Source organism: Uloborus diversus, chromosome 2 (genome assembly GCF_026930045.1).
Source record: "Uloborus diversus isolate 005 chromosome 2, Udiv.v.3.1, whole genome shotgun sequence".
In the NCBI taxonomy this organism is placed as follows: Eukaryota; Metazoa; Arthropoda; class Arachnida; order Araneae; family Uloboridae; genus Uloborus; species Uloborus diversus.
Genome location: NC_072732.1, coordinates 201533130 through 201555438, shown reverse-complemented (window position 1 = coordinate 201555438; position 22309 = coordinate 201533130). Strand labels below are relative to the sequence as shown.

At 36.1% G+C, this 22309-nt stretch overlaps 1 protein-coding gene across 1 annotated transcript in view; it reads right to left on the bottom strand.

Moving 5' to 3' along the window:
* Positions 1-22309, bottom strand: part of LOC129216242 (calmodulin-binding transcription activator 1-like) — a 181578-nt gene that overhangs the window by 64399 nt on the left and 94870 nt on the right. Inside the window, exons 2-8 of the mRNA XM_054850441.1 lie at positions 21822-21919; positions 9162-9229; positions 8943-9078; positions 6939-7010; positions 3939-4080; positions 2553-2599; positions 1203-2465 (exon numbers count right to left, since the gene is read on the bottom strand). Of these exons, the coding sequence (XP_054706416.1) occupies positions 1203-2465; positions 2553-2599; positions 3939-4080; positions 6939-7010; positions 8943-9078; positions 9162-9229; positions 21822-21919 (1826 nt within the window). The remainder of the gene's footprint in view (positions 1-1202; positions 2466-2552; positions 2600-3938; positions 4081-6938; positions 7011-8942; positions 9079-9161; positions 9230-21821; positions 21920-22309) is intronic.

Below are 22309 nucleotides of genomic sequence, written 5' to 3'. Positions count from 1 at the left end.
CCAATAGCGTGGAACACATTATGCACAAAAGTTTGTTTGTGAACGTGATCGATAAGGCCCAGGCGGGATGGTGTGAACGCGCATCATACACAATGGCAGAACAACGTATCACATCTTTAAGCGAAGAAGCGTTACATTGCAACTAGGGTCTCCAATCCCGCGGGATTTCGGAATCGAAAAGAGCCAATCCCGCGGGATCGACTACATTCGTCTAAAAGTTAAACTATACTGCTTGTGTTTCATAATTAGTAGTATTAACACATATTCAGACCGGCGTTTTTCGAAAGTGGTCAAAATCGATTCAGCACCAGTTTTCACTAATTCAATTCTTTCTTCTATTATTAGATGAAAGTAAAAGGAGATTATCCCAAAGCTACATTTCCTTAATTCACTAATTTAAATTTTTAGTTTCTAAGAGAGTAATTTCAACAAACAATGGAAGTTGTGAACACAATGTTATTTTTCTCTCGGTCATTTTCCTCTGTTGGATTTTCACGAAATCATTGCTTAAGGGATATCAAAGCCACATTGTTTGTGTTTACGTTGCACTTATAATACAACCTAAGGTCAAAAACTTGTACACAAAAGCGAAACTCTTAATTTCCTCCTAAAATAAACTGCTTTTAACAATTAAACATGAGGGATCAAACGGAGTTTTCAGCTTTACCAAATTCCGTACACAAAAAGAACGATGAAAGATCCCCACAACGTCAATTTCACCCCCTCGTTTTCGAGGTCCAAATCCTTGAAAGCCTTAGCTGCTATGAAAAAAGGATGGAATGCATCTAGCACGTCATAAGTGATTAAACACACTTAAGCTAAAAGAATTCAGTCCATAAGAAAATAATTGAGGTGAAGTTGAGGACCAGGAATGAAAAATAACCGAAATAGCAAAAAAAAAAGAGCCTTTTTATTTCGTAAAAACGCCCTAAGCACCAAGTTAAACAACGTGGAAAATGCCCAAAGTGGGAGCCCCAGCAGTAAATGTCGAAAGGTCACGCTCGTTACAAATACCAGACACGGGCGTTTTTCATTTTTCGACTTTCCTAAAAACATTTCTTTTTTGAATTTAGGTCGTTTTCCATTTCTAGTCCTCATTTCATTGGGAGCATAAATTTGAAAACCTTATCCTAAAACAACAATGACCGCTATTAAAACGTAAGCCTTTTGAATTTAGAGAAAGGTAAAGCAACTTTACTAACCTCAGTGTAACACCAGTCAGGGGAATAATCAGTGATGTTTGCAGTTCCTTCTCTGTAATCCATCGCTGAATGGTTAGTCTTGGCAGCAAAGGAACCATTACTTACGGGCGTCGACGAACTGCTGCTGGACAGGCCGCTGCTGGGAGCGAGGTCCGGGTTCAGATCGTCGAGGTTGGGGAGGTCACTCAGGATGTCGAACGTGTCCATGTTAAAGACTTCCTCGTCCGGCGTCGAAATGTCGTTGTCGATGAAGTCCATGGGGTTCAGATCCACTATCACATTGTCCGACGAATGAGAAGGTTCCAGCTTGACTGAGATCTGAGGGTTCGAGTCCTGCACGACGTACTTGGGCGGAGGCATGTTGGCTAGCAGAGTGCGATGGATATCATCGTGGGACATGGCCAGAGAGTCTTCGAAGAGATTCAGGGGCAGGTCCTTGGTTTCCGAAGACAGCTCTTCCATGACGCTGCACAGGTCAGGGTCCTTGCTCGACGGCACGTTCGACGAGAAGTTGACGTCCCTCTTCAGAGCGGATTCCAGGCCCTCCTCGACTTCCGTCTTGACGCTGCCGAGGGCCTGCTGCTTCTTGGCGGGCTTCGTGGCCGGACTGTCCGATGTATCCATTGCGCTATGCAGCGCGTGGGTCGTTATAGTCCTCATGGCGGTGGCGGCCGTCGTGTCTTGACCGCAGAGGAAGGTGACCGGCGTCACGGACGCTGACGTGAGCCCGACGCCCGAGGCGGCGGCGGCGCTGTTCAGGATCAGGAGTCCGCCGCCACCCTGGAGCTGCGACAGGTTCAGGATCAGCGAGGTGGCGGCGGTCGCCGATCCGCCGCCGGATCCGTGGTTGCCGATGGCGACCTCGTGCTTCCCGTCCTGCAGGATGGGGCGACACGGGGCCAGGATGACGCTCCCGGGCCGCGGGGTGACACCAGACACAGCCACGGTGGCCCGCTTGGTCGTCGGGGCGTCTTCGGACTTGGCTGACGTCAGGACCGTCGTGGTGGTCGACGAGGAGTGGGTCGACGACGTAGTCGACAAGGTCGTAGAGTTTGCAGCAGCCGTGCTCACGGCGGCCAGGACGCCTCGGGAATGGGTCTTAGGAGAAATGATCCTGTGAAAGGTATGAGTGCATTTCTTGTCAGCTGCTGAAGCAGTTCCCTTGGGTGCGTTGTCACAAGCACACTCGTGTGTTCGTGCGGTAGACTTGGCACGTTGCTTCTCCATCAACTGTTGCACAATTGCCTCTACAGTTTCTGCTGTCTATAGAAACGATGAAAAGAGTTGATCATGATGATGAAATATTACACAGATTATAAGAATAGTTTCCAGATAATAACAACGACTTACTGAAATTTCTAATTCATTGTTCAGATCAGGCTCGTTTTCACTATAAACTAGCAAGGGAAGAAGAGATAAATTATTAAAAACCTTTTTTTGGGTATAATTCCAATAAAGTTATAAGAAGTTACAGTACAAAAATGTGAATTAGTTCTTCATTTCAAACTGACGTCTCATAAATGTGCAAGATTATAATTAAGAAAAATCAAACATGAAATAAAACAACAGATTAAAGATAGATAGAATTTTCTCAAATACTTTGTTAGCTTATAAAATAGGAACACATAAATGCGATGTCTAATTGTGATCACGATTCTTAAAATTTTCTTGTGTGAATATTTTTTTATCAAGATCATCAATTTAGCTTAACATTTGGCAAAATAAAATGTTCAGAAAGCTAAACAAAGAGTTTAGTGTTTTCGGGAATAAGCGCCGAATCGAAATATATTCTCAAGGGAAAAAAAATTAATGTATGCGACGCACCCAGTATAGATACCGCACTCACCATATGCGCCGAACCCAACATTTAACAACTTGAAAAACAGCACAATTAGTCGTAAAAAAATCTGGAATGAAATACAAATGAAAGCTATTTTTAATTAACGAAATTATACATACTTTACTATAAATATAATTTCCTTACTATGGGAGGCGACATTCGTTGGTTAACCAGAGCGAAGGACGCGGACCCTACTCAATGCCTCGCCAATGTCAAACTCTCTGGCCCAAGTAGCACAAAAAAAATCGATCGACGTAGAAACGACATAGGTCAACGTTCGAATATCGAACAATAAAGGAAAAAGTTCTTGAAACATATAGACTATGTCGAAGTATATTTTTTTGCCGACTTGATTTAAAATGTCATTTTTACCGCTTATTTCGACGTTTGAAATCAATTAATCATAATAAAAAGCGTTAATATAGTAACATTGTTATTTATATAGAGATCAGAAGCAAAATAGAAAATTGCAAACATCGAAAGACGTTGTTTTATGTTAGAAAAAAATATTGAAACACTGACATTTTTTGACGCGACTGACGTACTTTTCCTACGTTAATCGTTATGTTTTGCTAACTGGCGGCAGCAGGACGATGTGGTGCCTTCTATTGGCAGCATTTACATAGTTTTTTAAAAACTTGGATTTTTTTAATTGAAAAAAAAAGGACTGTATCCGCCGCATACGTTATATACCCCGCCCCGGCAATGTTTTTGCTTTTTTTCTTGCATGCGCCACGGCACTTATTCCTGACAAAAAAAAACAAGTTGTTTTCAAAGAACGCAATTTCGCTAATGTTTAAAGACACCGGAATTGCTACTTCATAAGTACTCAAAAAAGTAGAAAAAGTTTTTTAAAATATCGGAAGAGACAGGGTTACTCAAATAAAAGTACATACACATAGGTTTTAGCTGTGAAACAAGCTCCTCCTTCGTCCATTCCTTTTTGTCAGCACAGTAACTGAGACTCGGTGTAACCAAGAGTTTATTGTCGTCGCTGTATGGGACATTGAGATAGTGAACTAGAACTATGTCTGGATTCTGTAAGAAGAAAAAAAATAAAGAAAGAACCTGGTGTTTTAGGGCTGTGGGAAAAATACACATCAGGTCAAAGGGGAATGAACAAGGAAAAGGATGGACATAACCAGATTTTTAAAAAAATTAAAGGAAGAAAATGAAAAGCTTACAAAGAGCAAGATTTTAAATCAATATACATTAGTTAAAGAATGAAAGATGCGTATTAAAAATTTTCGTTCATGCATGAAGCTTAGAAAAGTCAATTTTTAAAAGAACAAACACATCTGAACTTGGGGGGGGGGGAGGGGGGGGGGGAAGAGTTTAAGTATTGTATAATTGAAAGTTCACCCAAAAATAAAACATATGTTATTGGTTCTCCACTCTCCAAACATTGTAGTTCGTTTCCTGACACAAAGAGTTCGTTGTTAATATTCAGAAATAGCGCAAAAAGAAAGGTTGTAAAGTGATAAGTAATACAGATACTAGTGAGACAGAAGGTACAGCAATAGACACCGGGTGCTACCCTTTTAATTTGGTGGATTTGTGCAGTCGAAAGCTAAATACGCTAGAATCATTTCACCGAGGATGGAATGATTTATGACTTTGATGTTAATTAAGGAAACTCAAGAACTGAAATAGCTGTAATGTGCAAACTGAATGGCCAAAGCAGAAAATCCACAGGTTTCAGGAATTATGTATTTAATACGCCCTCTCCTTTCGTTCAGCTACATGGCCACTCTTACAGAAGCATTAACACGAAGATATTTCAAATAAAATGAAATAGCTTTTGCCACTTTTACTTTGTGGTGTATGAACATTTCAGCGAAATGTCAAGATTTAGGTGGACAAATAAATGAATCAATATTTTGAGTCGGAAAATTAAAGTATATCTAAACTTTATTTTTAAAAAAATGATAACAAGCAAGTTAAAAATATCTCGGCAGTGCATTTTGTTTTCTTTTTTTGCCATGTTGCCATGTACCCTTCCAGAAAGAGAACTACGCGAATATAGACGGGCTTGATAGTTTGCATTTCTTTTCCTAATCCTCGTGTCCAAGTTAAAAAAAAAAGAACCTGTTAAAATATATTTGTTTTTCATAATTCGGAGTAGTTTTCATGATTAATTTTTAATTTCTGAAGAAATTTGAACAGATTTCACATGCGACAAACGTTGAGACTGTGAGACAGTTCCGGTGAAAGCTCTTTTCTGTAGTTAAGTTGCGGACATTACTTCTTGAAGCCTTAATAAAAGTATCACATCCTGCCAAGGAAGCCCATATGCAAAATTTTAGGGGGGGGGGGGGGCACAGATATTTTTTCCATGGTTTAGCAGGATATTTTCCCGCTGGAAACCGATTTCAGTAACGATTAGAATTATTAAAATTTGACATTTTTAAACCTTATTCATTAATGGCTAGAGAAGAAAAGTTTTTACATTTTCGCAAAGAAAAAAGTACTAAAAGCAAGGAAATTCTAATTGCTAAGGGGGTGGGGCTTGATGCCCACCTCATATGGACGCCTATGCATCCTGCTGTTGATTCATGTTATCTTCTGAGTCTAGAAAAGTTTCTATCCTGACACAAACAGACTTACTTGGTCAGTATGAGAGTCATTTGCAAGTACAGACGATTGCCTCTCGCATTGTGCACAGAAACTTCGTTCCTTTTTTGTCTTTTCCGATTTCTCCTTCTTTCTATCGGTTTCCCGAATTTTAATAGCTGACACTACTTTTTTTTTCTTTTTTTTTTTTGAGACAGCATGGAAGAAGTTTCAAAAGGATAAGAAGTAAAAAATATCAAATTGTAGTGATTAACATGGAGAAGAATGCTCGAAATAAAGAAAAACAACTACTATTTGCGGATGTAAGATCTAGCAGTGACTTCAAGTGGACCTTAGGGAGAAAAGTATCTATGGAGCAGCGCAAATTAAGAAACAGGATGATGTGCGTTATTACTGAGTTGAGTATGAAAATAGGAAGGGAAGCATCTTCTCCTTTCACCCTTGCTAGGTCAGCAATACGTCTTTCACATTATGCAGTCAATTCGCGATAGCTCGAATCTAAAGGAATCGACGATAAACTTCGACTTATCGGAAGTTCAACTTACCGCTAGTTTTGGTTTTTGACATTTTAATATTAAAAACCGTCAAATATTTTAATTAATATGTACATATAACAGACAAAATTACAGAACTCAAAAGTTTTTTCACACAAGATGTAGTTTCTCTGTGAAGAATTCTGAAGATAAAGTTGTGTCTGGTCTTTAACTTCTCCAGCCATCCAGCACTGGCGTGGAAATTTTTGGTGTTCAGTAATATAGCAAAATAAATTGCTTTCTCATGCAGCGAAGTCACTTGTTTCTCCTCCGTTTTTTTTTTCCATTCTTTCGAAATAAATTTCAAGTCATCTTTGAAAAAACTTCGAGTTAAAGAAAGTAAACTTCGATATAGAGAGAAATTAGCAATGAATTAAAGACAAAGGGATCGATACTTAATAAAAACTTCAAGTTGTAATAATATTCAAGTTCTCGGACTGCGAGTTATCGCGAATTAACTGTATGTAACATTTGCTTTTAGTTTGCCTATACATCATTGAACATCTTATCCGTCTTTTTATTCTGTTTCTACTTTCTGCAATCGAAAGTTTTACAGCCTTATCAAACATCAACATAAACTAATTTTTACTTAAATTGTAGTAATATTTTATTCCAAAATCTTAACGCCTTTTCAAACCTGTAATTCAACAATTTTTGTGAAACTTCAAGGGCAGTAGAATATTTTTAGTTTCTAACATTAAAGGTAATAAATAACAATTGTAACAATAATGAATTGTTAATTTTTAAAAAAAAGGTGCTCACTTACAAGCAAGAAACACAGAAACTTACTTGTAACAGCCAATAACAACGCCGATGAAATGTCGGTAGTATAGCTGAATGTACATAACATCCATAAATGCACTAAAAAATAAAAAAAAAACGACGCATGCATATAATAAAACAGAAAGTAAACGTAACTAGTAATCATGAAAACAAGCATTAATAGTTTAAACGCTGTAATTAACTAATTTCCACGTACGCTTGGTTGATAATGGCTCTACCTTAACATTACACCACTAAACTAGACTGCAAGAGGTTAACAAAATTACTCGTACTAATTTGATAGAATAACGTGTATAATTTCTCATTCCTTCCCTTTTCCAGGTTTGATGTCAGCAGAATTTGTTCAGGAAAAACTCATTGCTTGCCGAGGGGTCCCCAAACTTTTCCGATTTGTGGCACCCTTTGAAGAATTTGAATTTTCACACGTCACACTTATCTATCTCGATGCATATGTACACTAAAAAAATTCCGAAATGTCACTGATTATTTCTGTTACGGAATTTTTTGACCCGCTGGTGGCGTGATGGTCAGACCCTGGCCTTCTACGCCTGTGGACCCGTTTTCTGGCCTGCCTGAGGTGGCCAGTCGGTGGATTTTCGAGATGCAGAAAATCATCAGCGCCCATGTCGTATGATTATGCAGCATGTAAAAGATCCCTAGCGTAATCGTTTGGTTTAGAATTCCCTAGGCAAAATTAAATTCCTGGTGCAATTTCGGATCAAATGAGAGCACAGGTGCCTCCATCTGGTGGAAACTTCGCGTCAAAACACTACTGTGTCATGCACCAGACACGAAACACTGATGCATTGTAGGGGAGCACACTAGGTCTGGTTATGGTCCAGACGCCTCTTGAGGTGGGTCTCTCATACAGCCCCATTGGAAACAAAAAAAAAAAGTTTCGGTATTTTACAGGTTCTCATCAATTTCTTGCGAAAATTAAGTATCTTTGTCAAAAAGTTTCCTGAACTATTACAAGTTGCACTTCTCGCTGTCGTGAAAATATTTTTAGTCTCCAGTTTGAAGATTAACCGAGCGTTTATTAAGTGTATCGGCTTCAGCTCGGTTACGGCGTGTCTAGATTGACTAAGTTCCCAATGAGAGCGAATAAGTCTCTGTATTCCGCAAAGATTTGATAGAATTGCAGGCAAGTGAGATGCTTGATACTAAACATGCAATTCTGAATTAGCTTTGACCGTGGTTACGATAATGCGTTTGGAGTTTTCTTGGTAAATCAGGATGGCACCAAGTTATTACTTAAAACTTGCTCAAGTTTTCTCTGAAGGTTTCAGAAACATAACTGGTTTCAATAGGGGAGATTTCTGTATTAGTTAGAAAGTTACAAGGAAATCTTCAGGAAGGTTACTGACTTTAAGCGGAAAACGTTCCTTTTTTTTTTTTGCAAGATATGTCACTGACAGAAATTGGGCACATTAGCTGTCCATTATCTTACAGGAACGTTTCTGAATCGTTTTTACAGTGTACTGATGCCATGAACACTTTGCAACAGCCCCCGCCTCTCCCTGAGGCACACCAAGTTACCATGGCACCCATTTTGAGAACCCCTGCTCCAAGCTTTAAAATGACCTTAAGCTAGGCCTTTATCAAGTGAGACAGGCACAAGGGGTTATGATCGTATCTTAACAAGACGCGAGTCCCATATGTCTTATTTATACCTGTAATTGCATTTATTACTCTTCCTCCGCTTCCCCTTAGTTTTAGCTTTGAAAATTAATTTGAAAAAACCAATTCGAAATTAAAAAAAATAAATAATAATAAAGCCTTTAGGTGCACACCTAAAGGCTTTGGGTGCTAGAAATGAATTTTCTGCCAAAAAGCGTCAGGGTGGAATCGGTCCTAGCCGAATCATAGACGTATACATACATAAATCCAGACAAACTTACTGCTTTATAATTAGTAGATGTAAAATATATTTTTTAAATAGATAAACATCATAATGTTGGTTATAAGACTAAGTTAGTTAAAACAAAGCGTGGAGAAATGTGAACGTACCTCCGTGCCCTGCACTTTCAGTTTCATGTGATCTTCCCGAGTGGTTTTGCCATCTTTCCTCTTTTTCCAGCAATAACCATCCCTACGATAGCGAACCCTTTTGCGACTGTACAGCAGCATGGAGCCGCTCTTGGGCCTGGGAACGAGAAAGTATCCATACAGCTGCACACAGACAATTGGCAATATAACAACTTTTCTAGAGGAAAAAAAAGACATTACCTGATCTTAACTTCTTTTGATAACCAGTCTTCATGACGTTCAAAGCTGATGAGAAGCGATGCTATTTCCTATGAAAAAGAAACAAACGCAATGTGAATGGCAGCTGAATACGTCGCATATGCTTTTCGTTGCAACTGCTATTTGAGGCATACATACAATTGCTATTTGAGGCGCTTAGCATCAAAAACCGCTCAATCCAATTCTCAAAAATTTACAGGACAGATAATAAACATAAACATTTGAACTGTTTTACAATGAAAACCGATTTTTGGCAGCAGTTTTCGACCTGATTGATCAAGACGCCACCCACCTTGCTTTATAGCCCGATCCACACGAAGTATCCACAAAGAAGAATCAAATTAAAAAAAGAAAAAAAAACTTTCGGAAATTCATAGATTGAGTTGCTTTTCGATACTAACGGTACGTTTGTACCATGCTTCATTCACATGTGTTAGCACTTATGGCAGGACCTTTAGGAGCCATTTTTTCAAACAGGATAATGCTCAATCACACACAGCTAGGCTGTCAAAAGACGTCTCCTCTAGAAACATGTCAATTATTTTCACCAGTAATGTGTTGAGAATTTCATCATGCGTATTGTTTATTTTGTAAAAACGTTCACTTTCTTTAGGATCAGTTTAGAAACATTTGCTAGAGTCTGTTATTCCCTGATTGTTTCATTACTTTTGTGAAAATGATTTATTTAACGATTTTTTATACAGGAAACAATAGATAAGTCAACATAAAATAGGAGTCAAAGAAATGAATACAAAAATATGACCTTGTATTAGGTTTTCCAAGTTTTTGTAACATTATTGAAAATTTTGAAAATTTAGATAAGATTTATTAACAAACACATCAACATGCATAAACGAACAATAAAATTGACACTAACGTTACACATACAACGTAATTACATAAAAATCACAAACACTGAAAAATTCCAAATTACATAGTTCAATATGAGTTAGTCTTTAACACTAAAGAGCGCCAAAAGCACTGTCTGCAGTGTTATTAAATCAATCTAATTTAGAGTTTTAAGTTATTAATATTACAATAGTTAAGCCTTATAGTTAGATATTTGAGGAAATTGTTTTTATGATGATCAATATAAAACATTTTGTGAGGAATGTGTGCACATTTTCCTCTTGCCATATGTCAAAGATTCAAGGGAAACTTTTTTTTTTAAACAAAAAACTCCACTCTAATACATTGTATCTTGCATTTTGTGTGTATTGTATCTTGTGCTGTACATTGTATCTAACATCTTGTATGTTGTCTCTTTTTCTTTCTACCTATACAAGGTGTCTCAAAACTCTTGGTAAATACTTTAAAAGATGAAATACGAGGTTGCTTGAAGCAGAAATCAATGTAGAGGCCATTGTCTATCTCGAATTGTTCTCAAGTTATTAGACCGAAAAGTGTCTAAATCTTTGAAAAAAAACCCATCTTTTTCCCTAAGTTACTAAAAAATTAAATACTGGGTTAAAACTTTTACTTTGGGTAAAAATTAAATATTAAGTTAAATACTGGCTTAAAACTTTTACTGTGCACACTTAGCTCGCAGACAACACTAATTCATATAATAAAAAAAACATATGATATGTGTAATATATCGATTTTATATCGTATCGATATTTGTGATGTTTAGTTTACACTTCTTGATTGGCAACGCCAACACTAAATCAGTTGAGTTTCCGTGCTTGCAAATAAAGGTTTGTTCTTTTTTAATCTTGTGTTTGTCACTGTTCTATTCATGTCTTACGCAGAATTGCATTAATTTCCTACAAGTTATTATAATGGCGACGAGGATGGGATAAAGGTGAACTCTAAAAGTTGGTTAAAACGCACCGTAGTTAAAATGAGCAAGTTAGGCCTCATCGGAACTTTACACGAGTTCGAAGCGGAACATGACGACATAAATTTGTACGTGGAGCAGTTGGAACATTTTTTTCTTGCTAACGACGTAGTCGAAGACAAGAAAGTATCTGTTTTTATTTCCGTAATAGGAATAAAGACTTACAAAGTTCTTCGAAATTTGCTGCTACCAAAATCTCCAGGAGATTGTAAGTACGACGAATTAACAAGTATCTTGAAACAGCATTTCAAACCTTCTCCAATCCTCATTGCTGAGCGATTCAGATTCCATAGAAGAAATCAACTGACTGGTGAATCAGTTTCTCGTTATTTAGTGGAATTAAGGAGATTGGCGTCTACCTGCGACTTCGGCTCATTTTTGGACGAAGCGTTAAGGGATAGATTCGTATGTGGATTGTGTAATGAAAATATACAAAAGCGACTTCTCGCGAAAAAAAATTTAAAGCTATCAGATGCAGTGGAAACAGCTGTTGCAATTGAAATTGCTGAAAGCGATGCCGCTAATATGAAAACATTCACACCAGCTGTGAATAAAGTTCGTAAGACTGAACACGTTAACGCAAATAAAAACCCTCAACCACGTATGAACTATGTTGCAAATACCAGCGGCAAGAAAAACTTGAAGTGTTATCGTTGTGGTGCTACACATGATTTTGCTAAGTGCAAGTACAGAAATGCCAAATGCCACAGTTGTGGCAAAATAGGACATATTTCACCAGTGTGTAGAAGTAGAGGTTCTTCAGCTAAAAAGGTTGAAATAATGGAAAGTGAATCTGAGCTTTCGCTCTATGCTGTGAAATCAGTAAACCAAGTTTCGGGAAATAAGAAATATATAATTCCGGTCACTATTAATGGCAAAAATTTAGACATGGAACAAGATACAGCCGCTGACGTTTCTATTACATCAGAAGTATGGGTAAAGAACAATTTACCAAATTCTAAAATCTTGACATCATCTACTAGACTGAAAGATTACAATGGAAAAGAAATTCCAGTAGTGGGAGAAATTCTCGTGGAAGTTAAGTGCGATAATCAGTGCGAAATGTTACCGCTAGTTATTGTGAAGGGTGATGGTGCATCTCTTTTTGGAAAGAACTGGTTATCGATTTTCAAATTAAACTGGAGTGAAATATTTTCAGTATCCTTTAAAAGTGAAAGTTGTGTTGAAGCTCTTAAGGGAAAATACAAAGATATTTTTCAAGTGAGTGACAAACCAATCAAGCATTTTAAAGCTGTGCTTAAAATGAAAGATGACTTTCAGCCAATTTTTTGCAAGGCTAGACCGGTTCCGTATGCAGTAAAAAAGGCTGTTTCTGATGAAATTAGGCTTCTGGAGCAAAGAGGTATTTGGAAGTTTGTTGAGCATTCAAGATGGGCTACGCCGCTCGTTGTTGTGCCAAAGAAGAATGGAACAGTCAGGTTGTGTGGCGACTACAAAGTCAGTGTCAATAAAATGTTGGATGCGAATCAATATCCTCTACCGACCCAGCAAGATTTATTCGCAACACTTCGGGGAGGTAAGTTTTTTACTAAGTTGGATTTGACTCATGCATATCAACAAATTGAATTAGATGACGCATCTCAGGAACTTTTGACACTTAATACTCATCTTGGGTTAGTAAGACCTACTAGATTACAGTATGGTATTACTTCCGCTTCCGCAATGTTTCAATCTATTATTGAACAAATTTTGCAAGGTTTTCCTTCAGTAATTTGCTTTCAGGACGATATTTTAATTTCATCAACTACAAAAGTAGAACATTTTCGCTTATTAGAGCAAGTTTTACAACAATTTTTAAAATACAATGTGCATCTTAATGGTGATAAATGTGTTTTTATGCAAACTAAAGTTGAGTTTCTGGGACATATAATAGATGAATTTGGAATTTATCCAACTGAAGAAAAGGTGTCTGCAATAAAAAATATCAAAACACCACAAAATGTCTCAGAGCTCAAATCTTTTTTAGGACTTTTAAATTATTATGCTAAATTCATTAAAAATGCATCTACATTGTTATCACCTCTATATGAATTACTTAACAAGGATGTCCCATGGATCTGGTCCAAACAGTGCCAGGAAACATTTCTAAAATGTAAATCTTTGTTAACATCTAAAACTGTCTTAGCTCACTATGACGAAAGATTGCCTTTACAACTGTCTTGTGATGCTTCCCCTGTTGGACTAGGGGCAGTTTTATCGCATATAGTGGAAGGGGAGGAACGTCCTGTTGCTTATGCATCTAGAACGTTGACTAAAGCTGAAAGTAATTATTCACAAACAGAAAAAGAAGCTCTAGCTATAGTGTACGGTTGCAAGAAATTCCATCAGTACCTGTTCGGACGGACATTTGTCTTAGTCACGGATCACCAACCTTTGTTGACTATTTTTGCTCCCGATAAATCCATTCCTGCTATGTCTGCTGCACGATTGCAAAGATGGGCTCTATTATTATCTTCATTCAAGTATACAATTAAGTATAAAAAGGGAATTTTACACCAGAATGCTGATGCTTTGTCTAGATTACCTGATGAAAATATTGAAACAGATATGTATCCTTCTGATATTTTTCGGGTATCTTATGTTGACGAATTGCCTCTGATGTCGGATGACATTGCTCGTGCTACGCGAGTAGATAAAGTTCTTGGTGTAATACTGAAGTATGTTCAGAGTGGATTTCCAAAAAGTACTGATAATCCTCAGTTAAAGCCTTTCTTCAATAGGAGAGATGAACTTTCGTGCGACAAGAACTGTTTGTTGTGGGGCATGCGTGTTGTTATTCCAAGGGTATACCGGAGCAGAGTATTGGATTTGCTGCATGGTACGCACCAGGGTACAACGAAGATGAAAGCTATTGCTCGTAGCCATGTTTGGTGGCCAAATTTGGATAAAGATATAGAAGGTATCTCATCTCAATGTCTGGCTTGTCAGAAAACAGCTAGAGACCCTCCTGCATCTCCGCTTCAACCATGGCGCTGGCCAAAAGCACCATGGCATCGTGTCCATATTGATTTTGCTCAGAAGTATCAATGTAATTACCTAATCGTGGTTGACAGTTTCTCCAAATGGATCGAAGTAATTAAAATGTCTTCTACGGTATCGTCAAGTACCATAGCAGCTCTACAGCAATTGTTTTCAAGGTATGGTTTTCCTTTAGAAATTGTTTCGGACAATGGTCCTCAATTTATTTCTCATGAATTTTCGCAGTTTCTAAAATCTGTTGGTGTTGTGCATACCCTGATTCCTGCTTATCATCCAAAATCTAATGGATTAGCCGAAAGATCTGTGCAAACGTTTAAATATGCTCTAGATAAAATGTCAGCTGATAGGAATGATAACTCATGTATTGGTAACAAAATTCAGCGATTTTTGTTAATGTATCGTTCGACTCCTCACAGTACGACTGGAAAGTCACCAGCTGAACTTTTTCTAGGTCGTCATATTAGAACAACATTACATTTACTCCATCCCTGCACTTCTTCGCATGTTGAAAAGAAACAAGTCGAGCAGAAATTTTATCACGACCGTTCCCATTCTAGAAATTCTAGTTTTTCACCTAATCAAATTGTGTGGATACGATCTCATAGAAGTAAACAAAAGTGGACTCAAGGCACATTAGTTAAGCCAAAAGGTTTTAACACATGGGTAGTCAACATTGATGGCAAATTTTTTTTAGCGCATAATGAGCAAATCCGTCCATCTTCTGTTATTGATACCGATTCAAGTATAGTTGAAGATGATATGCATAAAGAACTGTCTGATTATGATGAAATAAAATCTTCAAATGACATTATTCAGGACAGTCAACCGATTAATATTTCTAATGATACACCATGTTTGGATAATAATTCATCATTTTCTGATAATTTGTCAAGTTCTAATAATAATGTACCAGATTGTAGTACTAGTTCTCCTATTTTTGATAATAATGTAAATCCCGAATGCATTGTACAAGATAATGTTACTAATATACCAAATGAAAATGTTGATGCTAAAATTCCTGTTAGGAGATACCCATTGAGAAATAGGAAGAAACCCGATAGACTTGGCTTTTAATTGTTTTATTGTATTGTAGTGTTTATACATTTTTTGAAGGGGGGTACTGTAATATATCGATTTTATATCGTATCGATATTTGTGATGTTTAGTTTACACTTCTTGATTGGCAACGCCAACACTAAATCAGTTGAGTTTCCGTGCTTGCAAATAAAGGTTTGTTCTTTTTTAATCTTGTGTTTGTCACTGTTCTATTCATGTCTTACGCAGTATTGCATTAATTTCCTACAAGTTATTATAATATGAAAAATTCTACGATAGCCACATCAACTGCGTAGACGACATATAGTTGCAAGGATTTTTGTTATTACATCAGACGCTTTTTTTTTTTTTTTGCCAACAGTTTGATTTTTTTAAGTTTCAGGGCTGTATTGTGCGTTCAAAACGAAATGGCACCTAGCTCAGCCCTCTCGAATGCAGAGTTCAGTTTACCTCGGGGATAATCGCTAAACACATTCCCTAACTTGTACGTGAGACAACTTAAACTTTGGAGGACATTTAAAATGTATTAAAAAAAAAGCCTTAGTTCCATCTACGTCACTTGCTTAGCTTGTTTCTGTTAATTTTGTTATTCTTGTTTCTGTTAATTTTGTTATTCTCAAGTTTTAAAAACTGCTACTATTACGGAAAAATGCTTATGATCATAAACCTTCTTCCGAAAACAGTAAAATAGAATCGTTGGATACCACATGACGAAAGCGAAGCCTTCTCCTGATAAACAAACTATGTCTTGCCATTAGATAAGGTATTCAAATGAAACTAGGGATATGTCGTTCATGAACGAACGGGTTAAAAATAAACGAATCCTTAAAATGAACGGATCCGTTCGTTCACTTAAAAAATGAAACCGTTCTTTTGAACGTGAGTAGTTTGGAACATTGTGTTGATGCACTTGTGATAAAATCGCACTTAAAAAAAAGCATTCATCTTCAAAATTTAACTCTCAATCAAACTCAAATTTCTTTTTTCTTTTTCGATGCAGTACAATATATTTATTCTAAACTTCTTACTTTTTGCTTTAGTCATCATTTTTCTTTAATCGTTGCAGTTCATTTGCAATTTTCCAATGTATCCATTAGTAATGTTTTGTGTAACTTGCTTGGACTACTAACAAAATGTTTGGACATTCCAATTACTGTGACATGCAGTTGCTAAAATTCTTCTCACGCTTTCTGTCGCCAAAAATATTTCTAAAAATACCTTTTACCATTTTTCTGGCAAGCTTTTTGTCTTCTATAAAATCCTTTTCACTACCATCTATAATTATTTGACTTTAGTTTTCACTGATTATTACTGTCTAATATTTTTCTCCATTTAAAAAAGTGTTGCGGTTTTCTCCGTTCTCATCGGTACTGTGGAATAAGTTTGAAGCTCCCTAATATTTTTATATGAGTCATCTTTTTTAAAAATAAGTTATCCGATACATTTGTTGTTACATTTTTCGTTATACATGGGTTATTGGTAATGCTATAATTATTATATACAGTGCGTAGCTGGAAAAATTTAATATTGAATTATTTATTTTTTTGACATGCTGAAATGGAACCTGCGATTTTTTGAATGGAAAACATATCTTACCATTAGGCAACTGAGAAATGTTTTACAAAATGAACTATCATTGCTTTATACATCTAAACCTGAATAACATTTTTTAAATTCATTTTTCGTCGGCATATTTTCTTACTTTTAGATCATTTTAGTTAATTTTCGTTCAAAGAATATTACTGATCTAATGAAACATTTCGAATATACGTGAGCATGTTATGCAGAGAGATCACCTGCAACTTTTTTAAATGAATGATGTTGTTCAAATGAACGAGTTGAATGAACGGATCAAAAGAATGAACGATCATCTGGTGAACGGATCGTTAAAAAGAACGACATTGCCCAACTCTAAATGAAACTGATATCATATTAGAAGAATTTTTCTGCTTTGCAGCATTTTTGTAGCAATATTTATTTATTTACACGATTTTGACTTTTTGGTCAGATTGAGAACAATTGAAGACAGACCATAATGCAGTGGCGGATCCACAGGGGAGGGCGATTTCCGGGAAAAGGTCACCAACTCCCCTCCCCCCCAACACATCACAAAAAATCACCTACAACTGTATTTTTACAACTTTAATTCCAAAAATTTTCCAGGGGAGAGTACCTCAATTCTCTCCATGTCATCAAAGATTGCCAAAATTTCGAAATTTTAAAGCATCAATTTCGAAAATATCGGCGGAATCGGAAACTGTTTCGAAAATGTCATTAATAAGAGCCTTCAATTACGTTTTTAAAACTTCAATTCTGAAAAAATTCCGAGGGTGAGCCCCCGATATCGTGCCCTTCCCCTAACATCATTGAAGATCCACTAACATTACGTTCATGAAGCTTCAATATCTAAAAGTTGAGGGATAGCTTCTGATCCCATCCTTTCCACCAAAGATCGCATTTCAAGGCTCCAATTTCGAACAATTTCCCGATGATAAGTTCCAAACCCCATTCCTTCCCCCTAAGACATAAAAGATGGCTTACGACTGCGTTTTCAGGACTTCAATTTTAAAAAATTTCCGGAGAGGAGCCCTTCATGTCCTTCTTTCCTGATCTTTCAACAACATTCAAAGATCGTCTAAAACAGCGTTTTTGGATCTCCTGCATCGAAAAGTTTCTGGGGAAAAGTTCTGAACCCCTTTCTTCTACTACGTCATCAAAGGTGACCTACAATTGCGCTTTTAGAACTTCAATTTCAAAAAACTTTCCGGGGGAAAAACCCCCAAACCCCCTGGTTTGTAGCATCACTAAAGATATCTAAAATTGTGTTTTTGAAGCTCTAATATATATAAAAAAAAAAAAAAGACTGTGGGAGAGTTCCGGAATTTCATCATTTTCCTTCAAGAAACCAAAGATCGCAAACATTTTTTTTTTTTTTTGAAAATATACAAGTAAATTTCAAAACTTATCCGGAGGTGCACCTCCAAGCCTCCCTTTTTCATATTAAACTTCCAATAGTCTAAATCTTCTTCGGATGGGGAATCAATATTTTTTTTTTATTATCATTCTTGTATGTGTGTGTGTGTGTGGTGTGGTACTCGAAACACTTATAACTTTCATTCAAACTCTTTAAACGATTTTCAATATTCGAAAAAAAAAAAAAAAAAACAAAAAAACATCATGCTTTATTTCTGAAACTTTTTTTAAAATTTCATTTTCATTAGTCACGCCCCCCCCCCCCAATAATGCATTACTCAACCGCCCCTCCCAACAGGAGCGTCCGTCACTGCCATGTCTGCTTCAAATGAGTTCTAAAAGTATTTACCAAGAGTTTCGAAACATAATATATATGGAGCAAAGAAACAATCGAGACGTTTTTGCGATTAGGAGAAAATAAAGCTCTTAATTTAAACTGAAACTTTTAATTAGGGCATTTCAAAGCGTGTCCCTGCCGGAATTAAAAACACGACTAAACATAACATTACTGCAACGCGAAGCTTTTCAATTTATAATCTACAAGATGACAGTTTACAGACATTCCGTTAATTTTAATACCGAGAAATTAAGCAGCTCAAAAGATCTAGAAAAAGCTCTAACGCATCGCAGCATAAAGACATTCAAAAATTGTGTAACTTGAAACAAAATGTATCCTCATTAACTGCTTAAAAAGGAAAAACAAAGAAATTAACATAACTAAGGAAATTAGCGGGAAAGTTTTGCCCTTACATTAATGAACATCAGGTTAATCCATTAATTATGAAGGATGTCAACCTTAATTTCCTTCATTTATTACTTGTTCTATACACAAAAAAGTCCTGAAAATTCTTTTTATACTCCTTTCTTTTTTGTTAAGAAATTTAAGCAATAATTTATTTTGTGTTTACAGGTCATTAGGAAAAATATGTTTAAAAAAACAGCTTTAACAAAATAATTACATTTTCATGTTTGATGAGTATTAATATACAACGGAAATTAATCAGTGGTTCTAAACATATACTGTAAAAAAAATTAAGAGTTAAGAAAGCTTTTTTTTCTATCAGTATATTTTTCTTATTTTTTTATGGAAGATATGTAATTATTCATTAACGGGAGGAAAATAAAGTAAAAAGCAATGAATCTTTGCTATTCATCCAAAACTTCAGGGTACCAGTTGAATGGATATGTTTCTGGCATCTCGCTATCTACGATTGAAACTTTTAGTTCGAGAATTTTAGTCAGACGTCATAAATTTCTTCTTCCTTTTCAGAAAAATCGGTTTTCTCAACTAATACACTTTCCATCATTATTATCTTTTCGCGTAATGCGCCAAATGTACCAGAAAAAGAAAAATGTTTGTTATCTAAGTGGCCAAAGAATGAAGTTGAAAAAGAGGGGAATAATTTCTCTGAAAGCCAAGCAGAGTGGATGAAGCAAAAATTTGACCGAAAATAGCTCATATATATTTCATCTTCATCTTTCGTAAAAAATATTATAGAGCGACAAAAAACTTGGAAAGCGATGTCAATTATATTGGAGGAAATCCCACTGACTTGTTTCTTATTTGTTCCACGCTAATGTATGACTTAATAAATAGCTCAAATCTGTACCTCAGAACAAGACTGGCGTAAGTCCAAAAATTGCGATTTTCTGTTTACCATATTGCTGTGAGCAGGTAAACGGCAGTATCTGCAGAAATGAGTTTTCGAGATATTTGAAGAATGGGGTTGTTTCCAAAATTTTAAAAGTATTTTTTTTTTCCGAAAGAGCACGCTTAAAAGCATAAGATCTAACAATTTTTAAAATAATTTGAAAAAGTTTAATATTTTCAAAAAATTGATTTGACCGGTGCACTTTTATTGTTTACGCTTCTGCCGATGACATCACAAACGATGAAATATCACTCACTGATGCCATTCACAGAGCAAAATATTTAATTCGCATCTTTACTCGCGTGTACTGGCAACGATATGGTTGATAGCAAGCGTAGAGAGCAATATTTAATTCGCTTCTTGATTATCATAACGTGGAAAAGGGAAAACAGATGCGACAAAGTGCATCATTTGTGACGTCATACAGTCCAAGTCTTATTTTCAAAATCGGACGTTTTAAAACATTAATTAAAAATAAAGCGTTGGGAAAATTAAAGTTTTTTCTCGCTTCATGTTATTTTTTCTGCTTATTCTATCAGTTTCATAAACTAAAAGTAGTACTTTTGACTGAAGGAAACAACCCCATTATGCTTTAAATGGAATAAATACTGAAAAAGCACTTAAAAGGAGACCTTACGGTCTCGGAAATTCAGATCGGGATGAAATTCAGCAGATTAGTAGTAACATTTGAGCAAAACAGTTAAGTTACCAAATCGAGTTCAGCCTTGTCACAATAAAGCCTTTCCCTGCACGTCAAACATTACCAAAACATACTATCATATTATGATGCCGTAGCGCGAGTTTTATTGTTGAAACATGCCAGTTACTGGATCATCAGCTATTATTTATATGAGGATATTACTTTTCCCGTTCTTTCATGAAATTTCTACTACCTTTTACGAAATCTAATTTCTAAAAGTGATAGTTTAGCATTATTCTGCTCTGATGCATTAGCATTCGCGAAAATATATCTCCTTATTTCCTGTTCATCCCGAATTTTAGTGTGTAGTTTTATTTCGCATTCTGTCCTCCGTTTGACTTGACTCTTTCCTGCTGAATTTGTAATAAGGTGGCAGTGAAATAAATTTTCTATGTTCGGACAATAAATTTCTCTGATTTTTGGGTATGTGCCATACTTTCTTTTCGTTACTTTGCAGCTGCACGTGCCAGGATTGTGAAATGTCATCCCTTCTCACACTTTGGCTGGAGAAAACTTTAGCTAGTCTACGATTTGCGCTTCTTTTCTTTATACCACAAATAAAACTAAGGGTAAATTCAATCTAGACTTAAATTCTGTTTGATTTGTTGTTCAAAATTTTTACTTCGGTATCCTATACTCTTTCAATGACTAAATAAATTAAAACTAAGGAAAACAGATAAAATGTTCAACAAAAAAATTTGATAAGTAAAATTTGTTATCATTCCACCTTATTCCATTTATATTTTATTTCAAGGTTGGTAGTAACTTTAGAATAGGATTGTTATGAAAAGAAGTATTTCTCTTGTCGTGGAGCTAATGTAAGCCAGTTAAATTGTATTAATGGGGTCGTTTCCAAAATTTTAAAATTATTTTTTTCCGAAAGAGCATGCTTAAAAGCATAAGATCTGACCATGTTCTAAATAATTTGACGGAGTTTAACATTTTTAGAAAAAATTTTTTAATCGGTGCGCTTTCATTGTTTACGCTTCTGCCGATGACATCACAAATGATGAAATGCCATTCACTGTTGCCATTAACAGAGCAAAATACTTAATTCGCATTTTTACTCACATGTATTGGCAACGATATGGTTGATAGCAAGCTTAGAGCGCAATATTTAATTCGTTTCTTGATTATCATAACGTGGAAACGCGATAGAAAGATGCGCCAAAGAGCATCATTTGTGACGTCATCAAGACCACGCCTTGTTTGAAAAATCGGACATTTTAAAAAATTAATTAAAAAATAACTGTTGGGAAAATGAAAGTATTTTCTGAGTCCATGTTTTTACTTTCTTACTTATTCTATCAATTTCAGTGACAAAGAGTAGTACTTTTGTCTGAAGGAAACAACCCCATTTAGAATTTCGCATTATGAATAGAATTTAAATCGCACTCATCAAAGTATGTAGTGCCACCCACCTCATTTGTATTCCAGCGGTGACGCTGGTTGGGAAAATAATCTGCTTTCGGTATGCTTTCCAGGCTTTCGGGAAGAACTGGTCGGCTCTCTTCAGCTTCTGGAAAAGAGAAAGAGGACTGTTTGTACAATGAATTACAATCAATTACGCGAGATTAGATCAGACACCTTCTGTTTGTGCGTCATATTAAGAGAGGGCGCTGCTACGGATCTGAAAATAACACTGTTGAGAGAAATATCTGTGGTATTTATACAAGTAAGGCGATGTGGGTTAGAGGATGGAAATGGTAAAATATTTTATGTTTGCAGCACCATCTGTCTAGCTATATTGCATCTATGTTCTTAAGCACATAGCATCTTATATATTGTCCATGTCTCATTTTCATTTTATTTTTACTTCTTTTAGGCAAAATCACTTTTTTTTGCGCTATAATCATCCGTTTCATTGTAAAAGCAGTTTGAAGTCGAAAAAAAAAGAAATTTTTCATTT